The sequence below is a fragment of the Carettochelys insculpta genome, chromosome 17 (genome assembly GCF_033958435.1).
Source record: "Carettochelys insculpta isolate YL-2023 chromosome 17, ASM3395843v1, whole genome shotgun sequence".
In the NCBI taxonomy this organism is placed as follows: domain Eukaryota; kingdom Metazoa; phylum Chordata; order Testudines; family Carettochelyidae; genus Carettochelys; species Carettochelys insculpta.
The window spans coordinates 1,015,451-1,039,155 of NC_134153.1; the positions used below are offsets into that span (position 1 = coordinate 1,015,451).

The 23,705-nt window shown below is 59.8% G+C and overlaps 1 protein-coding gene across 2 annotated transcripts in view; it reads right to left on the reverse strand.

Moving 5' to 3' along the window:
- Positions 1-23,705, reverse strand: part of SLC12A5 (solute carrier family 12 member 5) — a 77,884-nt gene that overhangs the window by 49,317 nt on the left and 4,862 nt on the right. For both annotated transcript variants that reach the window (XM_075011343.1, XM_075011342.1), the window contains exons 4-10: positions 22,555-22,609; positions 21,670-21,800; positions 21,023-21,264; positions 20,686-20,897; positions 14,048-14,215; positions 6,362-6,460; positions 5,775-5,832 (exon numbers count right to left, since the gene is read on the reverse strand). In XM_075011343.1, coding sequence (XP_074867444.1) covers positions 5,775-5,832; positions 6,362-6,460; positions 14,048-14,215; positions 20,686-20,897; positions 21,023-21,264; positions 21,670-21,800; positions 22,555-22,609 — 965 coding nt within the window. The remainder of the gene's footprint in view (positions 1-5,774; positions 5,833-6,361; positions 6,461-14,047; positions 14,216-20,685; positions 20,898-21,022; positions 21,265-21,669; positions 21,801-22,554; positions 22,610-23,705) is intronic.

Here is a 23,705-nt window from a genome sequence, read left to right on the forward strand (position 1 = left end):
GGTGTGCCACTTGAGTCCCAGGGAGCCCAGCATGCCAGTGACGCAGCACATCAATTTGACTAACTAACTACAATTTTAAAGATTCCAACCAGGCAGAACAAGGGTGGATAACTTGGACTAGGGAACAGCTAACGACTAACCAACTCACTAACAACTTTTCAAACTCGTTTGCAGAGACTAGCGAGGCCCTGAAGCTGAGGATGGTAGAGAAGGAACTGAGGCGTACATGCTGTGCGCACACCAGAAGGCACAAGGGGGCACTCCTGTGCACGTGTGGCATGGGAAACCAGGCTCTGGTTCAAGTGCGGCAGGAGGACACACCAACACCCAGAGTACAGCAGCCACGGGGACGCTCCTGGAAGAAAGGGCTTGTGTCCGGCACCCTGGTGAGCTCACCCCCCAGCATCCCAGCCAGTTGCCATGTACGGGTGGAGAGCTCTGAGCAGCTGAGCTGGGCAGCTGGAATGGCAGGAGCTGTCCCGAACCCCCCCGCCCTGTTAACATCTGTCTGTGTGCACTGGGCCCTCAACCAGGAGAGGCTGGCTTAGCACGGGAAGCGATATGGTCTCAGGGATGTAGCTGGGGTGCACTGTCCCACCCCCCCAACGACAAACCCCTGGCAGGTGTGGAACGTTCCCCCCACCCATGCAGCCCCACTGGCCTGACTCAAGCTGCCCTCCCAATGCAGAAGTCAACTCAACCCAGCCTGCCCCCCACCGCTGACAGGCCAAGTGACTGGCACAGCCTTAGAAGGGGGTGGGCTGGAGGGGTCCCAGCCCCAAGCCCTGCTCCCCGGGCCAGGCGGAGGAGCAGCGCCCACTGCGTGCATGCAGTTACAAAGGGCCATTTGCCTGTGACCGCCACCCTACGCTGCTTTTCTCCTGCTTGTTCCCTGCAGCCTGGGAACAGCGGTGGTGGGGGAGTTACGCTCCCATCGCAGGGCTAGGAAGGGACACAGGCGCTGCTGCAGGGAGCGGGTAGGCCCAGAGCTCTGCGGGCTGTGGCCGTTCCTGTTCTTCTGGGTTACAGAACGTCAGCCGCGACACCTGGGTTTGCCGACGGCGAGAACAGTGCAGAGCGGCTCTGCATTGGAAACCTCCCGGCCCCAGCTCTGCCGCTCAGCTTGAGACCCCCTTCCCATGCAGAGCTCAGCATCCGACCCCAGCCCAGACAGCACCCAGACACTGGAGCCCGCTGCACCCCTCAGGGGACGGGGGTGCAGCCAGCCTGTGCCATGGGACACCCCCCAACGTCAGGAAAAGCTGCGCTGGAGCACGTCTCGGGCAGCCAAGCCCTGCAGCTGAGCCAGGGCAGCCCTTCGCTCTCTGAGCATTCCCGTGGGTGGGGGTCAAACTGGGAGTCACCAGGGCACATGTTGGACTTGCTGGGACCCAGGACCAGCCCAAAACCCGAGGGCTTGTGGCTCCCCCCGATCTACTCAGGGTCATGGGGCTTGAGCTTTGGCCCCCAGCCCGGAGCCGAGGGGCTCAGGCAGACCCAGAGGCTGCAGTTCCCTGGCAGGGCTGTGGGGCTCAGGAATCACAAAGTGCTCAGCATCCAGCTGAGGCTGAAGAAGTGGCTGCAGGAACCTGGCCTGGACAGGGAGGGGCCCACCCCTGCCAGAGGAGGCGCAGGCGAGGCTGCCAGCGACCCAGAACCATCAGCGCAGAGCGCACGCACCCAGCATGCTGCCCTAGATACATACTGCCAGCTGCACTGCAGCCCCAGCAGCAGAGAAACCAGAGCAGGCAGCCTTGGGACAATCAGCCAGAGTGGGGGGCAGCACCCGCTCAGACCCCCCCAGCCTGCGCCTAGTTCCTTGTCCAGCCGCTCTAAGGGACCCCCGGCCTGCGCCTGCTTCCACGTCCAGCCGCCCTAAGGGATCCCCAGCCTGCGCCTGCTTCCACGTCCAGCCGCCCTAAGGGACCCCCCAGCCTGCGCCTGCTTCCACGTCCAGCCGCCCTAAGGGACCCCCAGCCTGCGCCTGCTTCCACATCCAGCCGCCCTAAGGGACCCCCAGCCTGCGCCTGCTTCCACGTGCAGCCGCCCTAAGGGTGTGATATAGTGGGGGATACGTGTGTGTATGTGGGGGGCTCACAGAGGGGGTGTGGGGCTCCTGCTGAGGGTGACCAGGTGACACCTCTGGGCTGCAGACAAAGGGGGAGGTGGAGCCTGAGGGGTTTGAATTGGAGTTGGGAAGCAGCTGGTCTGGGAGAGGGAGAGAGCAAAAGCCGGGGCAAGGCCCTGGCTTGGGGGGCCAGCCTCCTCCCCCCAACATGGATTGGAAGGACTGTCTCTGCTGCTCTCCCCTACACCTCTGTACGACTCTATGCTCCCATCAGCTACACCTTCTCTTCTACCTGCCGAGTGAGAGTCACTCCCGCCTGCGGACAGGGTGCAGAGCTTGGGGACCCCTGAACCCCATTACACTGGTGGCAGAGATGGGATGTTGCACACCCCAAGGATGGAGCATCCGGCAGTAAGTGACTGGAGCACTGGAGGAAGAAGGGGGCCAGCGAGACCCAGGTGTGCTGAAGGGCAGCGAGGTGCGGTTCCCAGAGGCAGAGGGGCCCATGGCTGAACCCAGGACAGCGTGGTCGTGGTCTTTGAGCGGGTGTCACAGCCAAGGAGGGGTTACACCTGGGAGTCTGTTGGAATCGGTCCCAGAAGGCGGAGGGGCCTACGGCCTAACCCCCGGGAACGAGTGACCCGCAAGGAGTCTGACACACTGAAGGGATTCTTCCAGGAGCTGTAGGGTGCAGCGGGCATTGGCCTGTGAGTCTGCAACCCCACTCAGCAACTCCGCTGTGAAGTGGAAGTGCCTGGAAACTAAACTGATACTAAAGGATCAGAATAACTGGGAGAAAGAGAGCGGCAGCCTGAATGGGCAGTGGCAGAGCTGAGGGTTAAGGAAACTCCTGCAGGGGTGAGCCCAGATCGGGGCAGGGAACCCTGGACTGCATGGAGCTCCGAACCGAGTGGCCTGCCACAGCTCAAGGAGTGAAGGAGCGATTCCAACCCATTGTCTACTAGTGGCCAGGACAAGGCTGCAGAGTTTTCTGGGCTGAGGAAGGTGCCTGTGTGTCTGTGCAGGAAAGCAGCTTGTCCCCTGGGAATGGCAAGTTGTCTGAGAGAGAAGCTGCCTCACCTTCTGGGCGTGTGTCTGAGACCAGCTGGGGGTCTGGCACAGAGGAGAGAGTGTCTCCGATTGTCTGTCTGTGTTGAACAGTGGCAGCAGCCGGGGCAGAGAGCGGAGCCTGCGTTTGAAAAAGGTGCCAACGAGGAAACTAGTCCATTGTCTGAGGAAGACTCCCCCAGCCTGGGGTGGCTGAAGAGGGAACCACGAAAGAGCATTCCAGGAGTGACTCTGAATCCAGCCATGGAACAGGGGGAATGTCTCTGGGATGGGCAGTGGCATCCCTGCCAAGGAGGCTGGTCCTTGGAGCAAGGAAGGTGCTTCTAGTCCTGGGGAAGCTAGTTCTTTGCCTGAGCCTGTGGTGGCTCAAAATGGTGCTAAGAACCCAGAGCTGGAGCTGAGTGCAGCTGAAGACCAGAAGTAATTGGTTGTGGCTACAGGGAGCCGGCCCCCTGTAAAGCCGGATGGAGGATAATTGTTGCTTGAGGGAACTCCTGAGGAAGGGGGTCCCCCTGGAAGTTTCCCTGAGCAGCCTGTGGTAACTGCAGGGTATGGGAGCAAGGTAAATGAACGTATCAGGAAAATTGCTTGTCTGTAGAAGGCAGCCGTCTGGGGAGAAGTCTGTCTCCGTTCCTGATGGCCAGGACCTGCCTGAGTGTGAAACCACTGGCTGTGCTCTGCAAGGGCCCGGAGCAGACAGTGTGAAGGGGTCTCAGGAACTGGAAGTTGGTCCAAGTAAAGTGAAAGCTGTAAGGGAGTGTGAGCAGCCCTGTGATAACCAAGTGACTGGTGTGACCCGCGTACGGGGAGTGTGGTCCTGTTCCAGGTCACTGGGGTATGTGAACAGAATGGGTCTCACGTTCAGAGGAAAATCTGTGTGGCTAAGTACATGGAGCGGAGCAGCTGCACAGTCAATCTCTGTAGGATGCAGGAGAGGGACATCAATTCCCCATCTCCAGGTGCTGGAAACACTTGTCTTCTCGTACTGGACTCCACTCCTCGTTCCATGGGGAGGCAGATGTTGGAGGTGGAAGGACAAAGGAGCTGTGGGCCTGGTGGGCCAGTAAGGGGCAAGCAGAGATTCCTTCACGTGGATTCTGTGTCTGGGACTCACAAAGCCACTTTCAGAAACCAGGAGGGGGAGGAGGTCTTCCTGAGGACCAGCAATGGCCCAGCTCTTGTTAGAAGGGTGGGCACACCCAGAGAGACCAGATTTTTGCCCCACAGGGTAAAGGGGAAAATTAGAACTTGGCTGTGCAAAGAAAGGCCTCAGCCATTTAGCCCCAAAATGCCAGAATCTCAAGGAGGTTCACCCATGGTTGTGGTCTGGCAAAGAGCAATGTGAATGTACAGTTGCAATGGGTTTGTTCTTGCTACTCACGCTGACTGCTGTAACCAAGGGGTGCTACTGCCAGGAGCTGTAGAATTGTACCGTGTACTGAAAGTTTGGAAAGTGCCATGTGATGCGTTGACATTGATGTATAAGCATGAATTGTGTGTTGAAGAAGTTTGTAATTCTGACATGTCACCATTGTTCCCTGTAACTAGTCTTGCAACCTCTCACATAAGGAGGAACAGTCCAAACCTACTGTGTGGTATGGAAGGGGAAACTGAGGCACACAACCATTTTTTGGTGGTCTGGCTAAATGCCAAGGGTGGAAAGCGTTTGTACCTTCCCTTACGGGTCAGTGACTGAATTCCAAACATTTGCCGGAGCAGCTGTGTGGGCTGGTGGGCAGACGGGGCAGGGCCCACACCAGAGAGGAACTGTTTGATCTGCTAGTGCTGCAGCAGCTGTATGGGCTGTGCCTGCCCGACTGGAGAACGTGGCTGATGTACCAGAGGAGACCAACCAGCCCGAGGGAACCACCGGGACTTGAATGGCTGCATCACATGAAAGGGGCCAATCCCAAGCTCCTGACGTGGCGCCTCCCCCGGCAGGATTATGACATGGAGGTGGTACATATCGAGGGGAGCACCGAGGGTACAGCCGATGCCCTATCATGTGGGGAGGGCCCCGAACTTCCCCAGGTCGCTGGCTGAGTGACCCCGCTCAGTTCGGTCTGGAAGTGGGGAGAGATGTGACGGAGTCGGGGATGTGGGGGGTGGGGGGGGCTCACAGGGGGTGTGGGGCTCCTGCTGAGGGTGACCTGGCGACCAGGTGACACCTCTGGACTGCAGACAAAGTGGGAGGTGGAGCCTGAGGGTTTGAATGGGAACTGGGAGTTGGGAAGCAGTGAGTCTGGGATGGGAGAGAGACAAAGGAGGGGACAAGGCCACGGCTCGGGGGCCCTCTTGGGGCCTCCCTTCCGCAGAATGGATTGGACTGGCTGATTGCTTCACTGACACCTCTGTATGACACTGTGTCCCTGCTGACTAATAAACCTTCTGTGCTACCTGTTGCGTGAGAGTCACTCCTGCCTGCAGATGGGGCATAGAACTTGGTGACCCCAAACCCCAGTATAAAGGGACCCCCCCAGCCTGCACCTACTTTCACGTCCAGCAGCCCTAAGGGACACTTAAAGGCATGGGCCCACCACCTAGGGGCTGAAATGACCCCACAGCCACTGCCCCCCATCCAAAGCCAGCTCTGCCCTCCTCTCACTCCAGAGCACCGTGCCCCCCGCGCCCCACTCACTTGTCCCGGAGTACGACCCCCTCGATGCAGGCGCCAAAGAGAATCACAGAGCTGATATCTGCAGGCCGTGAAGGACAGTCCAAGCTGCAGGAACCTCCCCGAGTCCCTGTGCACCCCTGTGCCCAGGGTCTGTCACACACCTCCACAAGGAGGGCCCCCAGCCATGGGGCTGAGGAAAGAGAAGCAAATGGCAGGAGCCACCCTCCCAGGGGGCAGAGCTGTGTCAAGGCCAATGGGGCCTCCTGGGACACAGCGCACACGACAGGAGGTCCTGCAAAGCCCTGGGGACACGGCCCCATTGAGCACCCCCACCCCCAGCTAGGGCCTGTGGGGATCAGAGCTCCAACCCACACGGGCCACGAGAGCAGCCGGTGCCCAGCGCCTGCCCCACCCCCCTGACCCACACAGGGGCCACGAGAGCGCCTGGTGCCCAGCGCCTGCCCCCTGACCCACACAGGGGCCACGAGAGCGCCCGGTGCCCAGCGCCCTCTCTCTTTGCTCTGACTGTACCCCGGAGCTGCTTTAGGGGCAGACAAAGCCCTGCCCCCGGTCCCACGCTCTTGCCCCAGACCCTCGGCCAAGGATACAGACTGCAGATGTTGTGGCGATGGCCAGGATGGTCCCTGTGGGGATGGACTTCTGAGCATCGCGCAGGTCTCCGGAGCGGTTGGAGCCAGCCATTATACCTAGGGAAGACAAGGCACCGTGGCCAGGAGGAACGGGGGACGTGGCCAGGCCCTGCAGTGAGAGCTCTCACTGGGTTGGTGCCCCTCAGGAAAAAGGCCACTGGGCCCAGCCCATCTCAGACAGCAGCGCACATGCAGAACTCCGGCAGCCAAGCGAGTGCTACCCGGGGGGGCCGGCAGAGGCGAACAGGCCCTGCCCGGAGTCGGACGTAGTCTGCAGAGGGGAGCTGAACCTGCCAGGGTGGGGGCTGTCTGTGTGTGTGTGTGATGGAGTGGGGGGATTTGTGTGTGTGTGTGTGTGTGTGTGTGTGTGTGGCTCACAGAGGGTGTGGGGCTCCTGCTGAGGGTAACCTTGACAACCAGGTAACACCTTTTTACTGGAGACAAAGGGGGAGGTGGAGCCTGAGGGGTTTGAATTGGAACTGGGAGTTGGAAGCAGTGAGTCTGGGCTGGGAGAGAGAGAGACCAAGGAGGGGGCCAGGCCCTGGCTCCGGGGGCCCCTCTGGGCCTCCTCTCCCCAACATGGATGGGACTGGCTGTCTCTGCCGGCTGCACTGACTGCTCTGTACAACGCTGTGCCCTGCTGGCTAATAAACCCGCTGTTCTCCAGCTGAGTGACAGTCGCGCCTGCCTGCAGACGGGGTGCAGAGCTTGGGGGACCCTGAACCCCATCACAGTGGTGTCAGAAGTGGTATGTGCTGCACCCCGAGGATGGAGCATCCAGCAGGAAGTGACGGGGGCCCAGGAGGAAGAAGGGGAGCCAGCAAGACCCAGGTGTGCTGACAGGCAGTGAGATGCACTTCCCCAAGGCAGAGAAACTTGCGGCTGAACCCGAGCAACTGCGGTCGTGGTCCTCGAGAGGGGGTGTCACACCCGAGGAGGGGTTACTCCTGGTAGTCAGTTAGAGTTGGTCCCAGAAGGTAGAGGGGCCGAGGGCCCAACCCCCAGGAACAAGTGACCCACGAGGAGGCTGACATGGTGAAGGAGTTTGTCCCAAGACAGTGTGGTCATGGTCCTGAAGAGCGGGTGTCACATCGAAGAAGGGGTTCCTCTGGGAGTCTGTTGGAGTCAGTCCCAGAAGGAGGAGGGGCCTACGGCCTAACCCCAGGGAACTCGTCACCCGCAAGGAGCCTGGCACACTGAAGAGATTCTTCCAGGAATCGTGGGGTGCAGAGGGCATCAGCCTGAGAGCCTGCAACCACACTGAGCAACTCCACTGTGAAGTGGCAGCACCTGGAAACCAAATCGAGATTAAAGGAGCTGGACAAGGCAGCATGGATGTGCAGTGGCAGAGCTGACGGTTAAGGAAACTCCTGCAGAGGTGAGCCCAGATCGGGGCAGGGAACCCTAGACTGCATGGAGCTCTGAACCGAGCGGCCTGCCACAGCTCAAGGAGGGAAGGAGCGATTCCAACCCATTGCCTACTAGTGGCCAGGACAGGCCTGTGAAGAGATTTCCAGGCCTGGGCTGAGGAAGGTGCCTGTGTGTCTGTGCAGGAAACCAGCGTGTCCACTGGGAATGGCAAGTTGCCTGGGAGAGAACTGAACAGCAGCAGCAGCCGGGGGAGAGAGCAGAGCCTGCATTTGAAAAAGGTGCCAAGGAGGAAACTAGTCCATTGCCTGAGGAAGACTCCCCCAGCCTGGGGTGGCTGGAGAGGGAACCACCAGGAAAGAGCATTTCAGGTGTGACCCTGAATCCAGCCATGGGGGCTGGAACAGAGGGAATGGCTCTGGGATGGGCAGTGGTGTCCCGGATAAGGATGCTGGTCCTTGGTGCAAGAAAGGTGCTTCTGCTTCTAGGGAAGTGAATCCTTTGTCTGAGCCTGTGGGGGCTCGAGATGGGGCCAAGATCCCAGAGCTGGATCTGAGTGCAGCTGAAGCCCAGCCGGGAAGTGGGCCTGCCTCTGTGTCTCTCAGGGAGGATGATGCTGTAACTCGGTCTGATCCAGTTAATATCACCAGGGAATCCCAGAGACCAGATGATTCTAGTACTTGTTCTTTGCCTGATGCTGAGGTGTTACTGGGAGGGGTGAGAGGTCTCTGTCTGACCAGAGTCATCCTCCAGCCAGGACACAGGAAGAGCAGACTGGCAATGGAGTTATGCTGCCTGATGAAGATAAAGTAGCTGGTAGCAGAGGGGAAGAAATTGATCTTAACCTTCTGTCCAGTGGTACTAGCCGTCTGCCTGGAGGGGGATTATGTGGGAATCTGCCTGATGGGCCAGAAGTGATCCTGGGCATAAGTGAAACCCAGGAGCTGGTTGTTGCTCAAGGGAGCGGTGCCCCCGTGGAGGCAGACAGGGGTGAGTTGTTGTTTGGGGGAGCTCTTGAGGAAGAGAATTTCCCTGAAACTTTTCCTGACCCGTCTGTGGGAACTGCAGAAAATGGGAGTGAGGTGAAGGAGAGTGAACAGGAAAGGTGCTTGTCTGTAAGAGCCAGAGCAGCCTTTTGCCTGGGGAGAAGTTTGTTTCAGCTCCTGATGGCCAGGACCTGCCTGAGTGTGAAACCACTGGCTGTGCTCTGCAAGGGTCCAAAGCAGGCAGGGTAAAAGTTTCTCAGGAATCAGAAGTTGGTCCAAGTGAAGTGAAAACTATCAGGGAGTGTGAGCAGCCCTGTGAGAACCAAGTAAAACAGCTGCACAGCCAATCTCTGTAGGATGCAGGAGAGGTTCAGCAATCCCCCATCTCCCGATGCTGGAAACACTTATATTCTCGTACTGGACTCCACTTCTGATTCCAGGGGGAGGCAGAAGCTGGAGGTGGAAGGACAAAGGAGCTTTGGGCCTGGTGGGCCAGTAAGGGGTAACCAGGGATTCCTTCATGTGGATTCTGCATCTGGGACTCACAAAGCAACTTTTAGAAACCAGTTTGGTTTGCAAATTTCCAGACTAGCTGGGAGGGGGATGTCTCCCTGAGATCATCAATGGCCCAGCTCTCGTTAGAAGGGAGAGCACAGCCAGAGAGATCAAAACAACAAGCAGTCAAGTAGCACTTTAAAGACTAGCAAAATGATTTATTAGGTGAGCTTTCGCGGGACAGACCCACTTCCTCAGACCACAGCCAGACACGAACAGACTCAATATTTAAGGCACAGAGAACCAAAAACAGTAAGCAAGGAGGACAAATCAGAAAAAGATAATCACGGTGAGCAAATCAGAAAGTGGAGGGGTTGGCGGGGAAGGTCAAGAATTAGATTGAGCCAAGTATGCAGATGAGCCCCTATAGTGACTCAGAAAGTTCCCATCACGATTTCCACCCCAGGGGCAAGAGAGAAGATTAGAACTTGATGGTGCAAAGAAAGGCCTCAGCCATTTAGCCCCAAAATACCAGATTCCCAAGGAGGTTACACAAAGGTTGTGGTCTATCAAAGAGCAATGTGAATGTACAGTTGCAATGGGTTTGTTCTGTTACTTACGCTGACTGCTGTAACCAAGGGGTGCTGCTGCCAGAAGCTGTAGAATTGTACCATGTACTGAATGTTTGGGAAGAGCCATGTGACATGATGACATTGATGTATAAGCATGAAGTGTATGTGGGAGGAGTTTGTAATTCTGAAATGTCACCGTTGTTCTCTGTAACTAGTCTTGCAACCTCTCACATGAGGAGGAACATTCCCAACCTGTTGTGTGGCATGGAAGGGGAAACTGAGGCACACAGCCATTTTGGTGGTCTGGCTAAATGCCAAGGGTGGAAAGCGTTTGTACCTTCCTTTACTGGACGGTAACTGAATCCCAAACATTTGCCGGAGCAGCTGTGTGGCTTGGTGGGCAGATGGGGCAAGAGGCCCAGACCAGAGAAGAACTGTTTGATCGGCTGGTGCTGCAGCAGCTGTATGGGCTCTGCCTGCCCGACTGGAGAACGTGGCTGATGGACTGGAGACCGAAGCAGGGAGACCAACCAACCCGAGCGAACTAAAGGGACTTGTCCGGCTGCATCACATGAAAGGGGCCAATGCCAAGCTCCTGACTTGGAGCCTCCCCCAGCAGGATTATGACATGGAGGTGGTGCACATCAAGGGGAGCACCGAGGGTACAGCCAATGCCCTATCACGAGGGGAGGGCCCCGAACTTCCCCAGGTCGCCAGCTGAGTGACCCCGCTCAGTTCGGTCTGGAAGGGGGGAGAGATGTGATGGAGTGGGGGATACCTGTGTCTCTCACAGAGGGTGTGAGTCCCCTGGCTGAGGGTAACCGAGACAACCAGGTAACACCTTTGTACTGCAAACAAAGGAGGAGGTGGAGCCTGAGGGGTTTGAATTGGAACTGGGAGTTGGAAACAGTGAGTCTGGGCTGAGAGAGCGCGAGACCAAGGAGGGGGCAAGGCCCCGGCTCAAGGGGCCCCTCTGGGCCTCCTCTCCCCAGCATGGATGGCACTGGCTGTCTCTGCTGGCTGCACTGACTCCTCTGTACGATGCTGTGCCATCGGCTAATAAACCTGCTGTTGTCCTGCTGAGTGAGAGTCACTCCTGCCTGCGGATGGGGCGCAGAGCTTGGGGGACCCCGAACCCCATCACAGGTGGTTTGTCATGTGACCAGATTTTTATATTGGGTCTGGAAGCCACTTTATGTGCCCTGTGTGTTTATTGTCCCCAAATGCTGAGCTAGAGGTGCCGTGTGAGGTGTCAAATGAAACGCGACGATGCCCGGAATCTGTGTGTGCTACTTGTGTGTCTGTGCCATGTGTGTAGGGAAGGTTACAGATGTTAGCTCTGTAGCTGTGTTAGGAAATGTTTCAGTGTGAAGCTTCACAACAGGAGGTGCGAACTCAGCCCCAGCCAGGACATTGGGCTGAACAATAGGGTGGAACCCAGGTGCTCGGACACCAAATCCACATTCCAGATGCTTGGGACGTGGCAGTGGGATGCAGCCCAGTGACCGGGGCTGAGACGAAGGAACAGGTCCTGCTCAGAACTCTGAGACTGTCTCCTGGGATTCATCCACAACAGCCCACCTGAGTCAGGTGGGGGCGGACGCTCAAGGGACTATGGGAAGAAGAAGAGAAAGCCAGGCTGTGTACTTGTGGAGAACAACTTGGATCCTTTGTCTTTTGGTCTCCAGGGGTCCATGTCCAGCATGTGGGCCCCAGTGGGCCGGATCTCCAGTGCTCTGAGAACTGAATCTATGGGACCTGAAATGAACATTCAGAGACTTTCACGAACCAGCCAGTAGCATCGCTGGCTGCGTCGGTAGCTGTGACTGATGGCTGTGCAGTATTGCTTGAACAATTCTTCTCTCTAACCCTGCTCTTTCTTGTGTATTAATAAGTATTTAGATATTAGAGCTACAGAATTGGTAGGCGTGTTGTTTGGGTAAGATCCAAACATATATTGACCGGGGTCTGGGGCTGGGCCCTTTGGGGTCTGGAAGAATCTGTGTGGAGTTGGTGAAACAGGTTTAAGAACCTCTCACCTTAAGTTGGGGGTTGTTGGTCTGGGCTGGTAGAGCAGCTGGGAAGTCTGGGGTTTGCTTGTGTGGGTCTGGCTGGCCAGTGGGGCTGGCAGAGGTGCTGTGGTGGCTGGTTGGATTTGCCTCAGTGAGCAGGAAATCCCAGCCGGGGGCTGAAAGTAGCCAGAATTTTAAGCAAAGGTGCCCTGGATTGATTTCTCTAGCTGTGCCCAGAAACTTCGTCCTATTACTGAGGTCCAACAGAGGGGAGCAGGTCCTGCCCGGGGTGGGGGTCCAGCAGAGGGGAGCAGGCCCTGTCGGGGGGGGGGGTCCAGCAGAGGGGAGCAGGCCCTGCTGGGGGGTCCGGAAGAGGAGAGTGGGGCAGTAAGGAGTCACCCAGGGCTGTCAGTGTGACGGGATTCTCACTGCTGTGGCAGCCGCCTAGCGCCTGCAGCACAGTGGCAGAGATGCCTGCGGACAAGTTGCCGCTTGCTGTGTGGCTTGAGCTGTTCCTCGGCCAGGAGTGGTGAGCGCGCGGCTGGGGAGCGCAGTGTGCAGGGAGCGAGCCGGGGCTCCCCTGCTGGCAGCGGTTCAGTACCAGCCGCAGCGCACCGCTGGCTGTGCCCTGGGCACTCATCAGCCCCTTCCTGCCCCATTGCTTGCCTGGCGTGGGTCCAGCACGCGCGGGCCATGCCGCTGCCAGGCACCGCGTCCTGCCAGGGGCTGTGCGTGCACCGCGCCCAGCTGGGCTGCTCTGCGCCCTTCCCTCCACCCACAGTGCCCAGGAGAGCGGCTCTGCCAGCTGCTCTGGGGCTGGGGCGGCCAGGGAGGAGCAGCTCGTTGATCCCCCACCGCCCCGCATGGTCCCAGCCAAGCCCGGAGCAGGAGCAGCGGCAGCTGTAGCCAGGAGGACTCAGAGCTGCACAGGTATAGAGGTGCCCATGCCCACACACACACATCCCAGCGGTGTGCACAGCGCCCCTCCCACGCCGCCACGGACAGAGCCACGCCCACAGCGGTGTGCACCGCACCCCTCCCCCGCTGCCACGGACAGAGCCACGCCCACAGCGGTGTGCACAGCGCCCCAACCCCGCTGCCACGGACAGAGCCACGCGCACAGCGGTGTGCACAGCGCCCCTCCCCCGCCGCCATGGACAGAGCCACACCCACAGCGGTGTGCACCGCGCCCCTCCCCCGCCGCCACGGACAGAGCCACGCCCACAGCGGTGTGCACAGCGCCCCTCCCCCGCCGCCACGGACAGAGCCACACGCACAGCGGTGTGCACAGCGCCCCTCCCCCGCCAGCAAGGACAGAGCCACGCCCACAGCGGTGTGCACAGCGCCCCTCCCCCGCCGCCACGGACAGAGCCACGCCCACAGCGGTGTGCACAGCGCCCCTCCCCCGCCACCACGGACAGAGCCACACCCACAGCGGTGTGCACAGCACGCCTCCCCCGCCGCCACGGACAGAGCCACGCGCACAGCGGTGTGCACAGCGCCCCTCCCCCACCGCCACGGACAGAGCCACGCCCACAGCGGTGTGCACAGCGCCCCTCCCCCACCAGCAAGGACAGAGCCACGCGCACAGCAGTGTGCACAGCGCCCCTCCCCCGCCGTCAGGGACAGAGCCACACCCACAGCGGTGTGCACAGCGCCCCTCCCCCACCAGCAAGGACAGAGCCACGCCCACAGCGGTGTGCACAGTGCCCCTCCCCCACCGCCACGGACAGAGCCACGCCCACAGCGGTGTGCACAGCGCCCCTCCCCCGCCAGCAAGGACAGAGCCACGCCCACAGCGGTGTGCACAGCGCCCCTCCCCCGCCGGCAAGGACAGAGCCACGCCCACAGCGGTGTGCACAGCGCGCCTCCCCCGCCGCCACGGACAGAGCCACGCCCACAGCGGTGTGCACAGCGCCCCTCCCCCGCCGGCAAGGACAGAGCCACGCCCACAGCGGTGTGCACAGCGCCCCTCCCCCGCCGCCACGGACAGAGCCACGCCCACAGCGGTGTGCACAGCGCCCCTCCCCCGCCGGCAAGGACAGAGCCACGCCCACAGCGGTGTGCACAGCGCCCCTCCCTCGCCAGCAAGGACAGAGCCACGCCCACAGCGGTGTGCACAGCGCCCCTCCCCCGCCGGCAAGGACAGAGCCACGCCCACAGCGCTACGTTCAGCACAGGGCCCCAGCACCCAGCAGCTGCAGCACCTACCTGTGACAGACGGGAAATAGATGCCCACCAGCAGGGTGAAGTAGGAGGTCATGTCGCTGAAGACGTATGGCTGGTCCATGTCGATGAGGGGGTCGGCCAGGGGCACCGAGGGCATCCCCTGCTTCTCCACAATCATGCCCTTGGCCAGGTACGTGCTCCAGAGGTTCTCTGCAATGGAGCAGGCGCAGGACAGCTGAGTGAGGGGCTGGGCCCCTGCTCCCCCATGCCCACAGCTCCAGTGGCGGCCCCGCAAGGCTTGCAAGCACCTGGAGCACCCACAGCACAGGCGCTGCATTGGCCATTGCCTGGGGACTGGCTCTGGGGCAGGGAGCAGGGATGGCCCCGGCTCACTGCTGTGCCACATCCAGGACTGGAAGGACTGGCAGCCTGCCCCTCTGCTCTGCCCCGTCTCCAGGGGCCCAACCCCATCTCCTCCAGCTCACCCGCAGCTGTTTTCCGGCCCTGCTGTGCGCCAGGACCGGCTCTGTCCACTGGTGCAAAGGTGCTGAAACCTCCCCCTGTTCCTGTCCTCTTAGGCCCTGGCGTGCCCCGCAGATCGGCGTCTCTGCCTGCAGCTGGGCTTTGGGCAGAGGTCTCCATTGCACGGCTCACAGTGGCACTCAGCTCCCAGCCCTGTCAGGCAGGGGAGAGCCCAGGGAGGTGTGCCGAGTTCCCTCCAGCATGTGGTACTCACCCGTTCTCCCTGCCCTCAGGGAGCGCCCCCCGTGGCACCCTCTCAGGGTCTCAGGGGGCCCGCAGCCCGACACTGCCCCCTGCAGCTGCCAGCCTCTGGGGACCAGCACAGGCTCCCAGAGCTGGTGTGGGGGCTGGGACTGCACCCAGACCTGGGCATGGGGGATCCACCTCATGGAGAACAGCCAAGAGCAGTGTCCATGCCCAGAACCCCAGGCTCATGCTGAGGGAGTGTCTCTGTGGAGATGCCAGCCCAGGGCCAAGTGCTGTCACTCCGGCAGGACCGAGCACATTGAGTTGGTCAGCACCACGGGGCCCCAGGGGCACCGCACAGCCCACATGCTGGCCCTGCCCAAAGATGCTGCGGGGGTGGCTGGGCACCTTCCTGCTGGATTCCCTACAGCAGGGCCAGGAAGGGGTCCCAAATCCAGAGCAACAGCAGAGGCTGATCCTGTCCAGGCCCCGGGGGTCTCAGCCCCTCCTCGCTCACCCTGTGTCTGTGGCTTGTTCCAGGTCGCCACGCTGCCCCCTTGCTGGGAAGACACGGCCGCCCCACTGAGCCGCACCCACCTTCAGCGCCTCCCAGCTCCAGGCACTTCGCCCCAGGACGCAGCCCACCTGCTGCCTGCCACGCAGGCTCCAGCCACGCAGTCCCGCTGTGGGCATGACACCGCCTCCCTCCAGCGAGCCCTGCCCGGACGCGCCATCTCCCGCCTGTCACAGAGCCAGGCGACTGGACTCCCTGGGACTGGACAGCCTTTGCCATCTGCTGAGACCCCACTGCACGGCTCTTCTGTCCTGCCCACTAGCCGGGGCTCTCCTGGCCCTGCGCAGCTGAGCTGCAGACACTTTGCAAGCGCATCCTGAACATCCAGTAAAGGGCAGCTGCAGGGTGCCCCTTATCTGCCATGGCAGCCGTTGCCCGCGAGAGCCAAGCAGGTTAGTCACGCCCGGTCTCCCCTGCCTCAGTCACACAGAGAGCCTGGGGCGAGACGCGCACTGGCAGAGCTGTGCCAGGGCTCCCCAGGATCAGCCCCGCGCCGTCACTTCTCATCACGCTTTCCTGGACGCAGCGCCCTGGGGCAGGACGCCGAACTGCAAGGAGTGTGCGTCGCGCCTCCGCAAGCTCACGGGCACTGCGCAGCGACAGGGAGCCGGAGCACCCTGGGATCTGGGTCAGACGCACAGCGGCAGTGCGTCTGCAGAGCAACGGCGCAGGGGCAGCACCAGCGCTGTGTGCCGCTCCCCTGCCTGGCGCACAGCTTGGTGTAGGGCTGGCTCTGGGCTAGCACCCAGCTGGGCAGGAGGCCAGGCTGTCTCCCAGGCTATGTCTGCGTGATGGCCTAAGCTCAAAATAAGCCTCACCATTTGCACTGTGCCAAACGTCGAACTCATGCGCTATTTCGAAACATCCCTTGTTCCTCCGACGATGAGGACGACAGGGATGCCAAAATAGCGCTGCTGTGCAGACATAGCCCCAGGGACCAAGTGGGATGCACTGGGGTGGGTGAGGTTTCTTCTCCTGGTTGGGCTGCATGGATTGCCTACTGGCCTGCAGCAACCCGAGGTGGGTGCCTCAGTTTCCCTACGCACGGCATCTGTGCTTAGGTGCTGATGGGAGTTGATCTTATGATTTCTCTCACCTACACAATGGGCTTCCAGGCCATTTGTAACCCAGGCAACCAGGTGACACCTTTCTTTACAGGGCGGGGGCACGGGGAGGGGCCTGGCAGTTTGAACTGGAACTGGGCAGTGGCGTGGGGCAGTCTGGTCTGGCTGCAAAGGGAGGCAGGGGGCCAGGGCCCGGCTCTGACCCCCTCTGGGCCCCTCTCCCCCAGAGGGATTGTACTGAGGGCATCTGGTTCCTGTGCTGACAAGTCTTTTCTACACGGTGTCCCTGTCGCTCGATAACCCCCTGTCCTCCCTGTGCAATAAGAGTCACATCTGCCTGCCAGCGGGGGAAGGGCCTGGGAACCCCTCAACTTTGTGACACCAGGCAAGGGACCCAGCAGGGCAAGGCGAGAAGACCTGGATGAGGGGTTGGATTGCACCCTCAGCAAGTTTGCGGATGACACTAAGCTAGTGGGAGAGGTAGATGCGCTGAAGGGCAGGGATAGGGTCCAGACTGACTTAGACAAATTGGAAGACTGGGCTGCAAGAAATCTGATGAGGTTCAATAAGGACAAGTGCAGAGTCCTGCACTTGGGCCGGAAGAATCCCAAGCATTGTTACAGGCTGGGGTCCGACTGGCTCGGTAGTAGTTCTGCAGAAAAGGACCTGGGAGTTGTAGTGGACGAGAAGCTGGACATGAGTCACCAGTGTGCCGTTGTAGCAAGAAGGCTAATGGCATATTAGGTTGCATGAAGAGGAGCATTGCCAGTAGATCCAGAGAAGTGATTGTTCCTCTTTATTCAGCTTTGGTGAGGCCGCATCTGGAGTACTGTGTCCAGTTCTGGGCCCCCAGTTATAGGAAGGATGTGGATACACTGGAGAGGGTCCAGAGGAGGGAGACCAAAATAATTAGGGGGCTGGAGCACATGACTTGTGAAGAAAGGTTGAGGGAATTGGGAGTGTTTAGTCTGCAGAAGAGAAGACTGAGGGGGGATTTGATAACAGCCTTCAACTTACTGAAGGGAGGCTGCAAAGAGGCTGGAGAGAGGCTGTTCACAGTGGTCACGGATGGCAGAACATGGAACAATGGTCTCAAGTTGCGGTTGGGAAGGTCCAGGTTGAAGATTAGGAAAAACTTTTTGACTGGGAGGGTGGTGAAGCACTGGAATGGTCTACCCAGGGGAGTAGTGGAGTCTCCATCCCTGGAGGTGTTTAAGTCTCGCCTCGACAAAGCCCTGGCGGGGCTGATCTGATGGGTTTGGTCCTGCTTAGAGCAGGGGGCTGGACTCACTGGCTTTTTTGGTCTCTTCCAGCCCTATTGTTCTATGATTCTATGGTTCTGTCATGTGACTAGATTATTGTATTGGATAGGGCAGCCATGTTATGCACCCAGTGTATCTACTGGCCCCAGTATTGTGCTGCGGGGGCCATAGAATCACAGAATCCTAGGGCTGGAAGGGACCTCAGGAGGTCATCTAGTCCAGCCCCCTGCTTCCAGCAGGATCAACCCCCACTAAGTCATCCCAGCCAGGACTTTGTCCAGCCGGGACTTAAAAACCTCTAGGGATGGAGACCCCACCTCCTCTCTCGGGTAACACTTTCCAGTGCGTCACCACCCTGCTGGGGAAAGAGTTCTTCCTAATATCCAACCTACACCTCTCCCTCTGTGACGTCAGCCCATTGCTCCTTGTTCTGCCATCTGACACCACTGAGAGCAGTTTCTCTCCACCCCTTTCAGAGCTCCCCTTCAGGAAGCTGAAGGCTGCTATCAAATCGCCCCTCCGTCTCCTCTTCTGTAAAGTAAATAAGCCCAACCCTCAGCCTCTCCTCACAGGTCATGTGCTCCAGCATGTGAAGTGTCTAATGAAAGATGAGGATTTCCTGAGCCTATATATGCTTCAATATATGTCTGTATCATATTTGTAGCTAGAGTTACAGATGTTAGCTTTCTAGCTGTATTAGAATTCAGCCCCTGCCAGGACATTGGGTAAAACAATGGGGTGGAAACCAGGTGCTCAGATGTCATAGAATCATAGAATCACAGGGCTGGAAGGGACCTCAGGAGGTCGTCTAGTCCAGCCCCCTGCTTCAAGCAGGATCAACCCAAACTAAGTCATCCCAGCCAGGACCTTGTCAAGCCGGGACTTAAAAACCTCAAGGGATGGAGAATCCCCCACCTCTCTAGGCAACACATTCCAGTGCTTCACCACCCTCCTGGGGAAGTAGTTTTTCCTAATATCCAACCTACACCCCACCTCTGTAACTTCAGACCGTTGCTCCTTGTTCTGCCAACTGTCACCACTGAGAACAGTTTCTCACCCTCCTCTTTAGAGCTCCCCTTCAGGAAGTTGAAGGCTGCTATTAAATCACCCCTCAGTCTTCTCTTCTGCAAACTAAACAAGCCTGAATCCCTCAGCCTCTCCTCATAGGTCTTGTGCTCCAGCCCCTTAATCATTTTCGTTGTCCTCCACTGAACGCACTCCAATGCGTCCACACCCTTTCTATACTGGGGGCCCAGAACTGGACGCAGTACTCCAGATGTGGCCTCACCAGTGCCGAATAGTAACTCCTCTCACTCTGCTGGCAATGCTCCTCCAAATGCACCGCAACATGCCATTCGCCTTTGTGGCTACAAGGGAAAGCGCACTGCTGACTTGCATCCAGCCTCTCAGCCACTGTAACCCCCAGATGCTTAGGACTTGGCAGCCCACCGGTCAGGTGACCTGGGCTGAGCAAAGGAATTGAAACTGGAGGCCCAGGCCTCCTCCCACCTGCCATGTAAATGACTGAGACATGTGAGCCAAACCAGTGACCAATGGCATTTTGCCACAAGAGCCCACCTGGGTCAGGTGACCTTGACCCTCAAAGGCCTGATGGGAACAAACAAGGGCTTTGTCCCTGGACTCGAGGGAGAACCATGATGTGGACCTAGCAGTGTCCATCTTGGATCTTTTGTCTTTTGGTAGCTGGGCCTGTCTCCAAGGGTCCCTGTTCCAGCACGTGGGCCCCAGCTGGCCAGATCTACATTGCTTCAGTGACTAAAACTATGAACCAGAAACGGATTTTCAGAGACTTTCAAGAATCAGCAAACAACATCACTGGCTGCATCAACAGCTGTAATTGATGTGCGTGAAGTATCGCTTTAACAATTTCACTCTAATCCTGTTCCTACTTTTTTATTAAGAAACCTTTAGATATTTAGATCCGAAGAATTGGGGAGCGTGGTGATTTGGGTAAGAGCCAAGTATATACTGACCAGGGACTGTGACTGAACCCTTTGGGGCTTGGAAGACTCTGTATGGAGTTGATGAAATAGGGTAGTAACCTCACACCTGAGTGTGGGGGTTGTTGGCCTGGGCTGGTAGAGCAGCTGGGAAGTCTGCGGGTTTGCTTGTGTGGCTCTGGCCGGCCAGTGGGGCTGGCGGAGGTGCTGTGGTGGCTGGTTGGGTTTGCCTTAGTGAGAAGGAAATCCCAGCCTAGGGCTGTAAGTAGCCAGCTTTGAAGCAAAGATACCCTGGGTTGACTTCTCTAGCTGTGCCCAGATACCCACTCCTATTACAACTTCTAGCAGGGACTCTAGAGCCCCAGTGTGGCAAGTGTCCCCCACCCCAGGAGCAAGGGAAAGCAGCTGCCTCTGGAGCCAGGCGGCCATGCCACAGCCCTCTGTGCTAGCCGCAGGCAACGTACAGCCAGCAGGAAAAGCAGGCAGCAAACAGCCCCTGCCACAAAGCTCGCCAGAATTCCCTGTCTGAGCCCTGGGTTCAGAGCAGCTCCACGCTAATCGCCCTGTTAAAGCAGCAGATAAGTAACACCAGGGGGGTGATTACTTTGCTCTAAACCTCAGATCAACATCAGGCCTTCCCAAGTCAAGAGAAACAAGAGTCCATTCACCGGCTCCAGCCCTACAGAGGCTGCCAGAGGTGGGCTCACCCCAGCGCTCCAACACATGCACCTTCCCAGGGCAGCTGCAGCCTGCGCCAGGCTCTTCCTCGCCAGTGGGAAGCACAATCCCCACAGCCTGTGGCCAATGAGCACAAAGAGATGCAGGGGTGAGCAGCCTGGCAAGCCAGCCCACCCTAGTGACAGGCAGGTCCTGCTGCCCCCAGCCGCCCGTCCGCCCGCCAGGCCAAGGTGGGGGAGCTCCCTCCTTTCACCTCCTGGCGGGCTGCTTACTTGCTTGGGGTGAGGTCACCCCACCCTCCCCCAGCCCATGCACAGTTCCACCCGTGCCCCTGGGCCTGACCTACAGCACCAGGTCACTCAGGAACCAGGGAGCCCTGAACTAGCGTTGAGCCCTGGTCTGCCCCGGGGCCTCCCCGTGTAACTGCCTGTACCTCTGATGAGCCCGCTGGCAGCGCCGGGGATGCCCTGGATCTCCGTCACATTGTTCCGCGAGAAGTACTCATCACAGGTGGCGTTGAGGAATCGGGAGGTGCAGAAGAGCTCCCAGAGCTTCGAGCCCACCGTCTCGTTCCCATCCAGCACCAGCTTGGTACAGATGTCAAAGCCGTGGCGCGACAGCGTCCTGTTCCCCAGCAAACAGATCCTGGGGAGCAGGACACAAGGGGGCAATGCACTGGGGCAGTCTCCTGCCCAGCCAGCTCCATGCCCATGCTGCCCAGGGCCAGGCAGGGCGTGGGGAGGTGCGGGGGCAGCTGTGCTGCTACTCACGGGAAGCTGGGGGGGTCGATGGCAGATTTGATGACCCCAGCATAGATGGCCAGAATGGAGAGGATGACGCAGCCCAGGAACACCAGGGCAAACTTATTGACGTACTTGACACCGACAAAGACCACGGTGGCCATGCAGGTGAGAACACAGGTGCCGTAGACACGCATGTTATTGAGCATGGCCGCAGCCTCCTCGCTGGCTTCCTCTGCCTTGAAGATGGCCATGCCGGGGAAGATGTAGGCCTGGGGAGTCACAGCCAGTGTCAGCACCCGGCCCTGGCTCCACGGTTCGAGTTAGGACCTCCAGCCCCAGGGCCGGCCTGGATCGGGGCCCCGTTGTGCCAGGCTCGGAGCCTGCCCTGTCCTCAGCACATGCGGGGCTGTGAGATGCCGCGCTGCTCCAGGGTCTGGAGAGCTCTCATCCATCTGCCCGTCCCCCTCCCAGCCACTGACTCTGCTCCTCCTTTCTACCCTGCTGCTCCAGGCACTGCCCAAAGGTTTCCCAGCCCCAGCCCAGGCCAGGGGCTGTGGGAGATGTGGATGGAAGCACCATCCAGCCCCCGGCATGCCCAGAAGCCTGCGTGGTTACAGGGTCAGGAGGGAGCAGCCCCCCAGTGCCCACGCCAGAAGGGACCCGGCCACGCTCACCAGGAGGATCTCGATGGTGCCCAGTATGTACATGGCTCCTGCGAAGGTGGTGCCCAGGTAGAAGCACAGCCCCACGGCGCCTCCGAACTCAGGCCCCAGAGAGCGCGAGATCATGTAGTAGGAGCCACCCGCTGTCAAAGAGAAGAGCAACCGCAGCTGGGTCCCACGGCAGCAGCCGGCAGGCACCTCCTTTCTCACCAGCAGGTCCCTCCACCCGCTGGCGGGTGGCCCTGCCAAGCGCTGAATGCAGTCTGGGGTGACCTCAGCCCAGAGCCTCTCGCTGTGGGAGGGGGACACCAACGGCCCTCAGCACCATCCACAGCTAACCAACCACGATGCTGGGAGCCCTGCCCTGCACAGCACAGCAAACCACAGAGCAGCGACCACATGCCGGTCTTAGGCCATTGCTCCCCCTACAGCCCCATGGCCTGACCCCCACCCCTCTCTATGGGCTAGGGACTGGCTGGGGGACTTGCCCGTAGGTGGGCTAGGGACTGGCTGGGGGACTTGCCCACAGGTGGGCTAGGGACTAGCTGGGGGACTGGCCCCATAGGTGGGCTAGGGACTGGCTGGAGGGCTAGCCCCATAAGTGGGCCAGGGCCTGGCTGGGGGACTTGCCCCATAGGTGGGCTAGGGCCTGGCAGGGGGACTTGCCCCATAGGTGGGCCTGTGTCACAGGACTCAGACAAGCCCAGAATTCAGCAGGTTCCTCCCAGAACAGCAGGCGAGGCCGAGGCTTTAGTCTCCGCGCCAGACTCAGGGGATGGCAGTGTGGGCTGGCAGTGCCCTGCAGGCTGGCCAGCCAGGGAGAGGCCAGGGAGCAGGCTGGGCCAGGTAAGCCAACACTGCGCAGCCGGGAGAGGAGCCACCACATCCCGGCCCTACCTGGCACGACGCCGTTGGTCGCGATGGCGCTCATGGAAATGGCCGTCAGCATTGTCTGCGAGAGGAAGAGCAGGGTTAGTGCCAGAGCCATGGGGCGACCCTGGGGGGGGCAGCAGTGAGGCTTGTGGGCAGAGAGTGTCACTCTCGGGGGCGGGGGCGGCTCAGCGTGGCAGGCAGGGGTTGGGAGAGGACCCGGCAGGCAGCCATGCGTCCGAGCAGGGAGATGCGTTCAGCTGCCAGGCACTCCCCAGGGCCGCACCCAGCAAGCAGCTCCTGGGGGCACTACAGCTTCGCACATGGGCTCCTCTGAAGGTCTCTCAGACTGCAGTGACTCTGCTGCCTGCGGGGTCTTCCCAGGGCTGCTCCCGGCTGCCGGGCGGGAGGGAGGGTGTCCCAGGCTCTGCCTCCCACCCACAGCCAGATGTGACTCTCATTCAGCAGGGAGAACAGAAGGTTTAATCGACAACAGGGACACAGCGTAGAAGAGAAACCAGACGCTGTCAGTACAGTCCCTCCTGGGGAGAGGGGCCCAGAGGGGGACAGAGCCAGGCCCTGGCCCCCTGCCTCCCTCTGCAGCCAGACCAGACTGCCCCACTCCCCAGCTGCCCAGCTCCCAGTCAAACCAGCCAGGCCCCTCCCGCCTTTGTCCTGTTTCCAGCAGGGCATGAGGCATGTTGTCACCTGGTTGCCTGCGTTACAAGAGCACAGCCACTGAGTACCTGTGAGGAGTCATCACACTGAAACTCCCCTCGCCACTGTGCACTCATGCTGCGCCTAGGGAAACTGAGGCACACACGTGGGGTCACTGCAGGGCATCAGCCTAACCGGGGGACTCAAACCCCACGATGCCCCCTTTGTCACTCCGGCACTGCCAGTGGTGCCACGCACGGAGGTCTGGCCGGCACCACATGGCTCTGTCCACAAAACCGTCGCCCCGAGACGTGAGCACTTCACCCCACCGAGTAGGGGTGTACAGTCCCAACCTGCCACGTGGGCAGCTGCTGCCTCGGGGAGGCAAATTAGCAGTCCCCGGGGGCAGCTCTCGCCCAGCGGCTCGGAGCAGCCTCATTAAATCCCACCGCGGTGCAGCCGCCAACGCAGCATCTGAAGTGCAGCTGGACCCTCATTGCGCCTGCATGGCCTCCCTGGCG